The sequence below is a fragment of the Carassius carassius genome, chromosome 36, assembly GCF_963082965.1.
Source record: "Carassius carassius chromosome 36, fCarCar2.1, whole genome shotgun sequence".
NCBI classification, from domain to species: Eukaryota; Metazoa; Chordata; class Actinopteri; order Cypriniformes; family Cyprinidae; genus Carassius; species Carassius carassius.
In genome coordinates, this window is record NC_081790.1 from 30,166,932 (window position 1) to 30,179,768 (window position 12,837).

A 12,837-nucleotide genomic window follows, 5' to 3' on the forward strand; every position below is an offset into this window, starting at 1 on the left:
GGGATGATTAAAAAATGAAAGTCACAAAGCTCAAATCAGATTCAGAGAAGGGCTGGATAATTGGACACATCCTGATCACTGCACTTTTATTACTGATGAAAGATGAAAATAGCAAACCGTTTGGACAGTAGTACAGATAGATAGATGTTGTGTGGGCTTAACAAACAACTTAAGAAATCATAGCCTGCTTTTATCTGTGGCACAAAGAAGATTAGATCACTATATTTATTCATTTTATATTTCTCAGATTTGATCGGGAGGCTTCACATACGCTGAAGACCACCAATAGAATTACAATGAATTCTTCTTTATTTTTACATGTTTTATACACACTCATCACTATTTTATTTTTGTATATGCAGAGATCTACATGCTCATAAAAGACTACATTATCAGGAAAAGATGCAAGTGAACTGTTTCAATAACCAAAACACAAACAACAGCTGGACAAAACCGTGGGAAAATCTCTTCTTTCTTTCTTTTTTCTCCAAATTTGACATGATTAGACTGTGTTGAGTGAGAGACTCTGAAGACGTCATGATGACAGACTGTGGGCTTTGAGTCTGCTGTCTGGCCTTTTACTGACCGCTCCATCAGGAGCCCTGGAATCATGAGGAATGTACACTTCGTGGATTCATAAGAAAATACAGTAAGCATAAAGAGTTTCCCAATGGAGAATAACTTCTAATAATGGTAATAAATAATGAGTTATGGAATAACCCTGATCATTAAATTAGCTAATAAGTCAATTACATTTCAGCAAACAGACAAAAACATATCATAGGCCGAACAGACGGACTGGAAAGGCCTACAAAAGAGGGATGCGAATAAACAAACATCTCTGCAGATTCATCCCCATTCATATCCCCTCATGAAACACAAAGATAAAGTTCTGATATCATTCAAGAACAGATTCAAATCTTATTGGTTTCTCTACACTTCAAACCGTTGCTTAAATAGTTTCACATCTACTTTTCTTCAACATTTACACTACTATTGAAAACTTTGGAATGGAAAGGAACTGAAAAGCTAGTAGTTTCAGCCCAAGACTGTACGACGTGCTCACTTTGATCAAGCGAGACACATTTGTAGAGCTTTACTACCTAGACAAGCATCCTATGTGATTGTTGTGCATGAGGTTTGTATGTAAAATGTCTCAAAGGGGCTGGGAATGTCAAACATGGAGCGCCGGCACACAGCATGCATGGCTTATAGCCCGAAATGTGCTGGCTTTGCCAATCGAATTCCCTTCAGACCCCTAAAAAAGGAAAGATGAATGGATACGGGTGACCTTTGCCCTCCTCGGCCCACCGGAGATGAATGAAGCATGCATGCTAGCTGGGACGTGTCCGCTTTCGGAGGAAGACTGGATTTGGTTGCAGCTCTGCCACATTTCTAAAGGCACACCAACCGTTGATATTCACAGCTCGTTTAATGACTCTTTCATCGAGTAAAGCTCATGCTCGGCCTGGACGCCCGTGGCTCGTTCGGAGCGTTTAGTGCCAAATAGTTTTCAATGAAGAAGAACAAATAGTGAAGGAATGCTGGAACGTCCTCATCTGCTGGAGACGAGCGACTACATGGAGATGTTGCTATACAGCTGCTCGATTTCTGTCTTGAAGTACTGCTTCAGCTCCGGTCTCTTGGATTTTAAAGTGGGGGTCAGCAATCCGTTTTGTATGGAGAACATTTCTTTATGGATGTGGATGTCTTTAACCTGCCAGGAGTCAAAGAAAGCGTTGTGAATTATCAGGTCAAGCAGCACTACACATGCTCACTCTTAAAAACGAATCTTTTTTAGCATTCACGGTTCCATGCAGGGGAACTTTCCATTGTACAAAAGATTCTTCTCTAGAGTAATCAAATCTTCTTCACACTAAGGAAATGTTCACTGAAAGGTTTTCTCTGTGGCATTGCTGTGAAGAACGTAAAAATGCAATGTGATAACTACATTTGGCTAAAGCATACTTTAATATATTATGAGAAGTGTGTTTTCTGCTGCTGTGTCTTTAGACAACTGTCCTCCAAAAAATAAGAAGGATTTTTGACACATCATTGGATATTTTACAGTAAAACTCCTTGACGAAAAACATGTAAAGCCTGTTGAAATACTATGATATTCAAGAAAAAAAAAGTTTCTACATTTAATTTATTTTTTGCTGTGTACTTAAAAACATATTTTGGGGCCAACTCTGTAGCCATAAGTGACAAAACATCCTCAGTTGTAAAATGAATATAAAGTAAATAAAGTTTTCTGTTAGGGTGAGTGTGTGGTTTAGGGTTGAATTATAGTATTTATAGCTAGCTGTATATAAACACAATAGAAGTCCAGGAATGTGATGCGATGTCCACATTTAGACGAGTACACGTGTGTGTTTATGATTCTGCATGATGTCGTTCCTGATCATGGCTTTGAGAATCAGTAAATTTGGCCTTTATCACTGAACACAAGAATGATGAGTAATCTCAGATAACCCAGAGGATTTCATCTAACTCGAATGAGATGCGTTTGATGATGATGATGACAGAAGATGAGGTGCATCTCAGGGGTTTCAACAGGAAGAATAAAGAAAGACCTTTGGTTCAAACATTCATTAATCAGCCAAACTAAATGTTTCCTTAACCAATCAAGTCCTAAAACTCATTTTCACATTAAAGAGTATTCAGTAAGCTGCATTAACTGTGTTTATTATATGTTATATTATATTATTATATTATGTTTGTTTATTATAGTGTTGTGAACGCACCTGTTCAAATGAATGGAGGCCACTGGCTTTTCCCAAGCGCACCATGTCATCCAGAATGGCTTTCTTCAGTTCCTTCAGACACGAAACAGAGACCAGTCAAAACCACTGCATGGTGAAAGCTGAAAACACTGTTTTCTTTTCTTGGAGAGATGTGTTATATAATTCTCTGCTTGCTTTTGTTGAAAGTCAATTTTAGAGTAACTCGACTCTCTGTTGTGCAAGTATGTAATAATGGTACAATGTTTGCTGAATGTGCACTATGTGATATATGTGTAATATATGCTATCCTAATTTCAGTGTACACGTGTATAATGACAGTAAAAAGCATTCATCAAGCCTTACTTTATTTTCACACAGCTCGTCATAGCATCCCACAAAGCCCTTCTTCTGAGCCCACGAGGGTAAGACCTCAGGATCGGGGATGATGACTCCCACCAGACACGACTGCACACACAATCATCAGACGTTATGAAGCGGTCAGCGCTGTGAACTGGTTCTGTGTGACCGGAGCGTGAGCCACTGACCTGCAGGCTGTCCCCGTGAACATAGAGCTGAGACACGGGCTCGCTGCGGATGTAGATGCTCTCGATCTTCTCCGGGGAAATATATTCTCCTTGAGCTAACTTGAAGATGTGCTTCTTCCTGTCGATGATCTTCAGCGTGCCGTTCTGATGGGAACAAACAAAAGAAGCCCTCAGTTATTTGTCTGAGTGAGCGGGACGGTTCAACGGTTCTTTACACTGTATACTCAGTGCTGGTGTTCTGGTTAAAGATTCAAGAAGCAGCCCTGAAGCACAAGGTCAGATCTCTGTACAGACAGATCGTAACATCAGACACAGCGTCACGAACCGGCAGCCATTTGCCAATGTCTCCAGTGTGAAGCCATCCGTCTGCGTCCAGCGTCTCAGCCGTCCTCACGGGATCCTTCAGATAACCCTTGAAGACGTTTGGGCCTTTCACACAAATCTGAATCAAGAAAGAAACAATTCAGGTGATGATTGACTTTGAGTGTTGTTTTGCAGATCTCTTAGAGAGACCCTGGTCTCTCTTTTTAGAAATTGTGTTTACATTTCTGCAAATACAAGTAGAGCTCTACGTTTCAGTTTCCTGATTGTATAGTATGTTTTCAGAGGATGTCTGCGAAGGCCGTGTTAACAAACCTCTCCCTCTCCTTTAGCAGCAAAGTAGTTCTTCTCAGCCACATCCACCAGTTTAATGAGATTACAGGGCAGCGGAGCGCCTACATGACCTGCAGAAACACACAGCAGGAGAACAACTGCATCACAATCAGCTTTAGCACTCATCCAGTTTTCAGCAGAATCTCCACAGCATTGATGAACACCGAGAGAAACCTGCAAACATTTCTGTACAGAGCTGGAAAATGACTGAAAACTCTACATGCTGACCTGTTTTAAAATAAACACAATCCCCCAGGCAAAGAGTACAATCATGTATTATCTGGTGTATTTCAACTGCTTCCATGTTCTCAACAAACAAAGAGATTAAGACTGAAAAACACAGATGATGACTGGAAATGACATCACAGAGAGCAAAACGTAAATGAAGTGTCATGTTAAAACCAGCCACGAGAGGGAGATCTGTGCATACAGATGCCACGATGAAGACATTTTCTCACAATTGCTTCATACTGCTGCACAATATACAACTGACTGAATGTCACATGGTGTCAGTCTTTGGAGGATATAAAGGTGTATTTCTGATTGGTTAGTCTGCTTACACTATACCGTTCATACACATGTGAACACTGGAGATGGGAAAAACAAGCTCGCTGTGCTCCAAAGTTCAGGTTTGCCGAACTCTGCCCTGTTAATTGATATCATGAGGAGACGTGTGACCGATAGAAGATCGACATGACCTCTGAGCCACATTAAAGCAAACCTTCAGTCTGCAGGATTGCAGCGATGCAGTGCACTTTTTTCTGCCTTAAGGATTTTTACTATTTAACCATTTAATAAAAGCAATAAGCATATTAAGTGTATTATAAGAGACGGATCAGCTGTTATCAGTGTAAGTCATTCATCACGACGTGTTAGAATAATCACACCACACTGAAATAAACTATGAATAAAAATAAGAATTATTATTATTAGATCAGGTCAAAATAGTTGGAGGTTAGCAGTATTCACTTTCTGGTTTGTGCGGTCAGTAAAAATATCCATTAAAAAACTATTAATAATAGCATTATTAATGATAGTACAGTTGTAACTGCTTACAAAACACAATTCTCTTCACACAAAAAACAAGCAGGAAGTATCTTGATTTCCTTTTTCAAACACCCAATCAAAACGTCACACTAATTCATCACTAACTCCTCACATGTGCTTCACTGAACAATTAATAAACACACATCTACACAACTACACACAATGTGTTTCTTTCTTTCCTACTGTATAATACTGTATTCACACCACAAATGCTTACAGTAAAAAATGTGTGGTTTTGCTTAATGTGTTTGTGATATTTTGAATGCAGTGCTTCATTTTCCAAGAGATGTGAGGCATTTTGCGTGTGCAATTCTTGGATTTGTTTTTTACAAGGTTTTGTAATGTGTAAGTGGATGAAAGAAAAATAACCAAACAGAAGCAAAGTTTGATTAGACTGATATAATCAGTACAGTAGTTGAGATGTGTGAGTGCTGATTGTGCTGATGATCTCACCGGCCGTCCAGTCTCCAGGGGTGGTGTAGGTGCATCCAGCGGTGCACTCCGTCTGACCGTACGCCTCGTACACCTGACAGCCCAGCGCCGCTCTCAGGAAGTCCAGCACGGTCGGAGACGCAGGAGCTGCTCCGGTGATGATCATCCGTAACCTGCCACCCAGACTGGCCTGTGAGGAGATCAGAAGAGCTATCAGAGATCAGATGAGCAATCAGACAACAGACGAGCAGATAGAGATCAGATAAGTGATCAGAGATCAGATGAGCGGTCAGAAATCAGACGAGCAATCAGAGATAAGAAGAGCGATCAGAAATCAGACGAGCAATCAGAAATCAGAAGAGCGATCAGAAATCAGACGAGTGATCAGAGATCAGACGACCAATCAGAGATCAGAAGAGCGATCAGAGATCAGACGAGCAATCGGAGATCAGAAGAGCGATCAGAGATCAGACGAGCAATCAGAGATCAGAAGAGCGATCAGAGATCAGACGAGCAATCGGAGATCAGAAGAGCGATCAGAGATCAGATGAGCAATCAGAAAACAGACGAGCGGTCAGGCAACAGACGAGGGGTCAGAGATCAGATGAGTGGTCAGAGATCAGAAGAGCGATCAGAGAAGTAATCAGAAAACAGACGAGCGGTCAGGCAACAGACGAGGGGTCAGAGATCAGATGAGCGGTCAGAGATCAGATGAGAGGTCAGAGACTAGATGAGAGGTCAGAGATCAGAGGAGTAATCATCCAACAGACAAGCGGTCACACAACAGATGAGTGGACAGAAATCAGACGAGCGATCAGGAATCAAACAAGTGGACAGAGATCAGACAAGAGATCAGAGATCAGACGAGCGGTCAGAGATCAGACGAGCGGTCAGAGATCAGACGAGTGATCAGAGATCAGTCGAGCGGTCAGAGATCAGACGAGCGATCAGAGATCAGACGAGCGATGAGAGATCAGACGAGCGGTCAGAAATCAGACGAGCGATCAGAGATCAGACGACCAATCAGAGATCAGAAGAGCGATCAGAGATCAGACGAGCAATCGGAGATCAGAAGAGCGATCAGAGATCAGACGAGCAATCAGAGATCAGAAGAGCGATCAGAGATCAGACGAGCAATCGGAGATCAGAAGAGCGATCTGAGATCAGAAGAGCGATCAGAGATCAGATGAGCAATCAGAAAACAGACGAGCGATCAGGCAACAGACGAGGGGTCAGAGATCAGATGAGTGGTCAGAGATCAGAAGAGCGATCAGAGAAGTAATCAGAAAACAGACGAGGGGTCAGAGATCAGATGAGAGGTCAGAGACTAGATGAGAGGTCAGAGATCAGAGGAGTAATCATCCAACAGACAAGCGGTCACACAACAGATGAGTGGACAGAAATCAGACGAGCGATCAGGAATCAAACAAGTGGACAGAGATCAGACAAGAGATCAGAGATCAGACGAGCGATGAGAGATCAGACGAGCGGTCAGAGATCAGACGAGCGATCAGAGATCAGACGAGTGATGAGAGATCAGACGAGCGGTCAGAGATCAGACGAACGATGAGAGATCAGACGAGCGGTCAGAGATCAGACGAACGATGAGAGATCAGACGAGCGGTCAGAGATCCGACGAGCGATCAGAGATCAGACGAGCGATGAGAGATCAGACGAGCGATCAGAGATCAGACGAACAATGAGAGATCAGACAAGCGGTCAGAGATCCGACGAGCGATCAGAGATCAGACGAGCGATGAGAGATAAGACGAGCGGTCAGAGATCAGACGAGCGATCAGAGATCAGACGAGCGATGAGAGATCAGACGAGCGATCAGAGATCAGACGAGCGATCAGAGATCAGACGAGCGGTCAGAGATCAGACGAGCGATCAGAGATCAGACGAGCGGTGAGAGATCAGACGAGCGGTCAGAGATCAGATGAGCGATCAGAGATCAGACGAGCGGTGAGAGATCAGACGAGCGGTGAGAGATCAGACGAGCGGTGAGAGATCAGACGAGCGGTCAGAGATCAGACGAGTGATCAGAGATCAGACGAACGATCAGAGATCAGACGAGCGATCAGTCGAGCGGTCAGAGATCAGCACTGCTCATCACGCACCTGGATCTTGTGGAAGAAGATCTTGTCCCAGACGCTGTTGCAGCGGATCACGCCACGCTTCACCTCCAGCCCTTTCCTCTTCGCAGCGAAATTCAGCAGCCAGCGCTTCAGAGGAGTGTTAGCCTGACTGAAGATCTGACAGACGACAGACAGTTTAGTTTGTTTTTAAGCCATTTGATTCACAGGGACACAGGAAGTATAAACATCATAAACCATGTTCAGGGTGTAAAACTGATGCCATTATACACATTTGTGTCCTCATAAATTATATAAATGACTGAAAGGCCTGTAGACAGACACACACACAGATAATGTCAAGAACCTCAAAATATGAACATATTTATAATTAAGTAATTTTTATAAACAGCAAATATTGTCTGAATCAAGCAATAAACCATGAGTCGCTTGAAAACACACGATGAAGGTCAGAGCGCTGCACATCTGCTGTTCAACCTAAAACATCTAAATTAACCAGTTCATTTCAGTCAAAAATATGATTTAAAAATCACTTAAATACTTCAGTTTATTTCAACATAACTTATTTTAGCCCTTGTCACACTGCTGGTGTGTGTGATCAGTCAGTTTGTGCAGGACTTTCACTTGCAGACAGACAGAAAGCAGGAGCGTCTCACCTTGTCATACATGCGGTTCAGGAGTCGAGGGACCACTGGGAATATGGTGGGCTGGAGAGCCTTCATGTCATCCGAAAGCAGACGGATATCACCTTGGAAAAAGCCAATCCTACCGCCATGACAGATGACCACCGCCTAGAGATCAGGAACAGCAGACTGACCGATCAGAAATACTGAGAAATATTTGACTCCAACTAAACTGATCTGATGTAGTGACTCTATTGTGTTATGTACAGCTCAAATTAAAACAAAAATCTCATAATGGATTAACTGTGAAACATTAACATAATTATTAATATTAAATATTCATATTTTCATGTTTATTACAGTGAACCCAGCTGACAAAAATGCACTCTAGGAACACACACACACTCACACACGCACACACACACACAGACAGACACACACACACACACACACACACACACACACACACACACACACACAGGCACACACACAGACAGACACACACAGACACACACACACACACACACACACACACACAGACAGACAGACAGACAGACAGATAGATCCTTTAAGAGACAGAGATCAGTTGGTCATATGAGGACTGCAGTGTCTGAGAAAGAGGAAGTGTGTGTCTCTGGGATTGTGTTTGTGGTTTCATGCCCTCATTAGTGTGCACTGCTGACACAGAGATAAACTGTAACATTAGCAGAGCTGGAGTTTGTGCTGGAGGGTGTTTGTGTGTTTGTGTGTGTGTAGGTTATCGAGGCCAATTACTTGTTTTTATATTTGGTAGTTTAGGACACACACACAGGTTGGTTGTAAGAGGGCTTCAACAGCTTGGGATGCCCAAACCGAGGGCCAAACGCTTGGCAAAGCACTGTCTGCTATTATAGGCAGCCGTCATATATGGAGGAGACGCTGTTATTTATATCCATAAGAACTGAGTGTTATGCTTAATATTGTAAAGACCTGATGTATGCCACTGGTCCATGATCTTGTACATGTATTTAACTGCATCTATAATATTTTTGTCCTCGTGAGTACTTCTTTTAAGTGGACTTAAATAAATTGTTAAAATTTGTGTGTGTGTGTGTGTGTGTGTGTGAGTGAGCTCTGCATGAGAATATGTCACAGGAAACACAGGCAGACGTTTTCTCACACATCTCACCTCAATCAGCCTCTCGAACATGTGAGCAAGAGGCAGGAAGGAAATGAGAACGTCGTCTTGGTTCGGAAAGATCACCTTCTGCAGCGGCACAAATAGAAAGCGCGGTGTTTAGTTTAGATAAGAGCTCAACTCAATGCAGAGGGGATTCGAACACAAAACACTCACATCTGTCACTTTCAAGAAGCCGCCGAAGTCTGCGATGATGTTCCCGTGGGTCAGCATCACTCCCTTCGGGTTTCCTGAGGCACACACACACACACACACACACACACACACGTTACTGTGAGTTAGATCAGATCACTGAGGAGGAGCTGACGTCACATTACTCTGCTGTCTGCTGATTTTACTGAATAAGAGCAGAACTAATCAAGTCACTCTACAGTAGATTAAACCCACTCGGCTGTAAAATCTTGCTCTATGGCATTATAAATGTATACAAATATATATGTCAAAACATACAAAAAATACATTCTGATATATATTTTGGTATACAGTATAAAGACTGAAACTAAATATAATGTCAAACATATATTTCATTGCTCTTCGACATCTTCAACACCGGCTGTTTTGTTTTAAAAGTGTGGGACTGCATTCAGACAGAAGTGCGAGATCACAGATTCACTTCAGTTCTTCTGAACAATCCTCTGAATTCTTGAGATAAACTCAAGGACAGGGAGCGAGGGAGAGACTTGACTTCTACAATTCTTTTACTAAATCAAGAATATTTGGAATTTGTTAATTTATAAAACAATCACAGACTTTTATCCCCCCTTAAGCATAAATACATGGGGGGGGGGACTTTAAAAAACATTTACAATAAAACTTCCATTCCCATCAGGTTCACAGAGAAAATTATTTACAGTAAAAAAGCATTGATGCAATAAGATTATTGGCAATTACTCTCCCAATATGTGATAGCTGGGGAAGCCACCATTTCCAACTAGACAACCTCGCACAGACCTTCTCCAACAAACCCAATTTTTTCTTTTTAGGTTCATCTTGACCTAAATACACTCCTAAATATTTAAACCGATTTGCAACACATTTAGATAATATCAGAACAAGTAAAGCAACAGGTTTCCAATTTTTAAGCAAACACAAATCTCCTTTCTTGGGAAGAAGAGAAAGGACTGCTCTTTGGCAACCCTTTTGCAGTACTTCTCATTTATGACTTTCTTCTCAAACTTTAGTTTTGTCAAATTATTCCCCAAAGAGATTTATAGATCTCAGCTGTAAGTCCATCAAACCCTGATGCTCGTCCTGTTGAAGTTGTTCTCCTGCATCAGTTATCTCCTCAAAGGTGATGTTGAGATCTAGACACAGTCTGTCTTCCTCTTTCAAAGGTTGGTAAATCATTAAAACGTTCACATGTCGTATCAAGATCAATGTCCTCTTTGGCAAATATTTCTGTATAAAAATCTACAGCAGTTCTTCTCATCATTAAAGTGTCTGAAGTAATATTTCCACCAGGCCTTCGTAAACAATGCATGAGGTTATGAACATATTGTTGATGCTAATAAACCTTGTTCTAACAAGTGCTGAATCTCCAATAAATACAATGAGCAACTGTTTGTGTTAGAACCATTTTAAAAGAATTAAATGATGATCTAATATAGAACTTGAGATTATACAAGTTTCTCCTATTCTACTGCACATTGTGTTAACATAAAATCTATCTATACGTGCAGCACTAACCCTATTGTCTGTCATTTTAATCCATGTATACTGTTTAATTTCCTTACTTTTCTCTCTCCAAATATCAATATCAATCATATCATGATCCCCTCCCACCACATCCCCAAACGATTTCAATATTTTCCGTACTATGCCTTTCTTTAAAAACATAACTTGAATTCCTTTTAAACATTCTTTTAATAATAGCCATTTACTTTTAACCCTTGCCCCATTTATATTTAAGGACCCTTCTTTAAGAACATCCATTACAGATGCAACAAATTTATCCAAGTCTGGAAAAACCTCCTCAATCTCAACAGACTTCACCTTAGTTTCATCCAGAAATTTATTGATCTGTTCAGCAGAATAAAAATCACCAAATCTACCAACATCTAAATCAAAGCATGAATCATCATCTATAATACTCTCATCTTCATTAACTCACACTCTTCTGAAGGAGATGCTCTTTTCTGACCTGTACTACTTTCTGCTTCATTTCACTGATGTTGTGTGTTTTATAGATGTAGTGAGTTACAACCTCTCATAAAATAGTCTATAAAAAAACAAATTTTTAATCCAATATAGTCTGATCAAATAATGAGTCAAAGAGGAGATGCTATAATCTGCACAGTTGATTCACTGCACAAGAAATGTAAAATCAAGTCAGGCCCATTGCATTGTGGGAAAGTATTCTACTCATACAGCGAATGTGCTTCCGGTGCACAGATGATCTGTAGCATACACTAATCATATAATCACTCAGTCACAGCAGCATAGGTTTCCCATAAATGTTATGCAGAAGTCAATGGATGAGTTGAAATGTCTAATGCATCCAGTTCAATTAAAGCTAACATTTAAAGCAGCAGGATTTTAAATCCCAGACACACGTTCCTGCTCACATTCACATGCATATAAACAAAAACGAATCTTTTCAAAGCAAAATATATTTTCTAACATCACTTGTAGAACTGGGTTAGAGTTACTCTGCCTTCAGAAAACATGAAAACATGCTACCCACATCTAACTGGTTTAACATTTAGCATCTGAATCAACCTCGACACATGAATTCATGCCAGCAGAAGACAGCTCAGATCTGCAGTGTGTGACAGAAGAGAAGCTCACCTGTGGTTCCACTGGTGAAGCACACGATGGACAGGTCATCTGGTCCGGGTGGCTGAAGGAACACATGAACACATGAATACTTGAACATTAAAACACGAAAACGAACACATGAAAACATGAACACGAACACATGAACATGAACATGAACATGAACACACGAACATGAAGATGAACATGAACACATGAACATGAACACGAACACATGAACATGAACACATGAGCACAAACATATGAACATGAACATGAACACATGAACATGAACATGAACACATGAGCACAAACATATGAACATGAACATATGAACACATGAATACATGAAAACATGAACACGAACATGAACATGAACATGAACACATGAACACATGAACACATGAACACATGGAAACATGAAACCATGAAAACATGAAAACATGAAAACATGAAAACATGAACATGAACACATGAACACATGAACATGAACATGAACATATGAACACATGAACATGCATGAACACATGAAACACATGAACACATGAACATATGAAAATGAACACATGAACATTAACACATGAAAACATGAACACATAAACATTAACACATGAAAACATGAACACATGAAAACACAAACACAAACATGAACACATGAACAAGAACACATGAATCCATGAACATGAACATGAACATGAACATGAACATGAACACGAACACGAACACGAACACATGAACATGAACATGAACATGAACACATGAACATGAACACTTGAACACTTG

The 12,837-nt window shown here is 40.8% G+C and overlaps 1 protein-coding gene across 2 annotated transcripts in view; it reads right to left on the reverse strand.

The window, feature by feature from the left end:
* Positions 1–286: 286 nt before the first annotated feature.
* The window catches only part of LOC132117571 (long-chain-fatty-acid--CoA ligase 6-like), a 28,593-nt gene continuing 16,042 nt past the window's right edge, over positions 287–12,837 (reverse strand). For both annotated transcript variants that reach the window (XM_059526942.1, XM_059526943.1), the window contains 12 exons: positions 12,088–12,139; positions 9,457–9,530; positions 9,292–9,369; positions 8,157–8,291; positions 7,525–7,659; positions 5,426–5,594; positions 3,908–3,996; positions 3,597–3,713; positions 3,272–3,415; positions 3,090–3,191; positions 2,748–2,819; positions 287–1,717 (listed from right to left, as the gene is read on the reverse strand). In XM_059526942.1, coding sequence (XP_059382925.1) covers positions 1,577–1,717; positions 2,748–2,819; positions 3,090–3,191; positions 3,272–3,415; positions 3,597–3,713; positions 3,908–3,996; positions 5,426–5,594; positions 7,525–7,659; positions 8,157–8,291; positions 9,292–9,369; positions 9,457–9,530; positions 12,088–12,139 — 1,308 coding nt within the window. In that variant the 3' untranslated portion in view covers positions 287–1,576. The remainder of the gene's footprint in view (positions 1,718–2,747; positions 2,820–3,089; positions 3,192–3,271; positions 3,416–3,596; positions 3,714–3,907; positions 3,997–5,425; positions 5,595–7,524; positions 7,660–8,156; positions 8,292–9,291; positions 9,370–9,456; positions 9,531–12,087; positions 12,140–12,837) is intronic.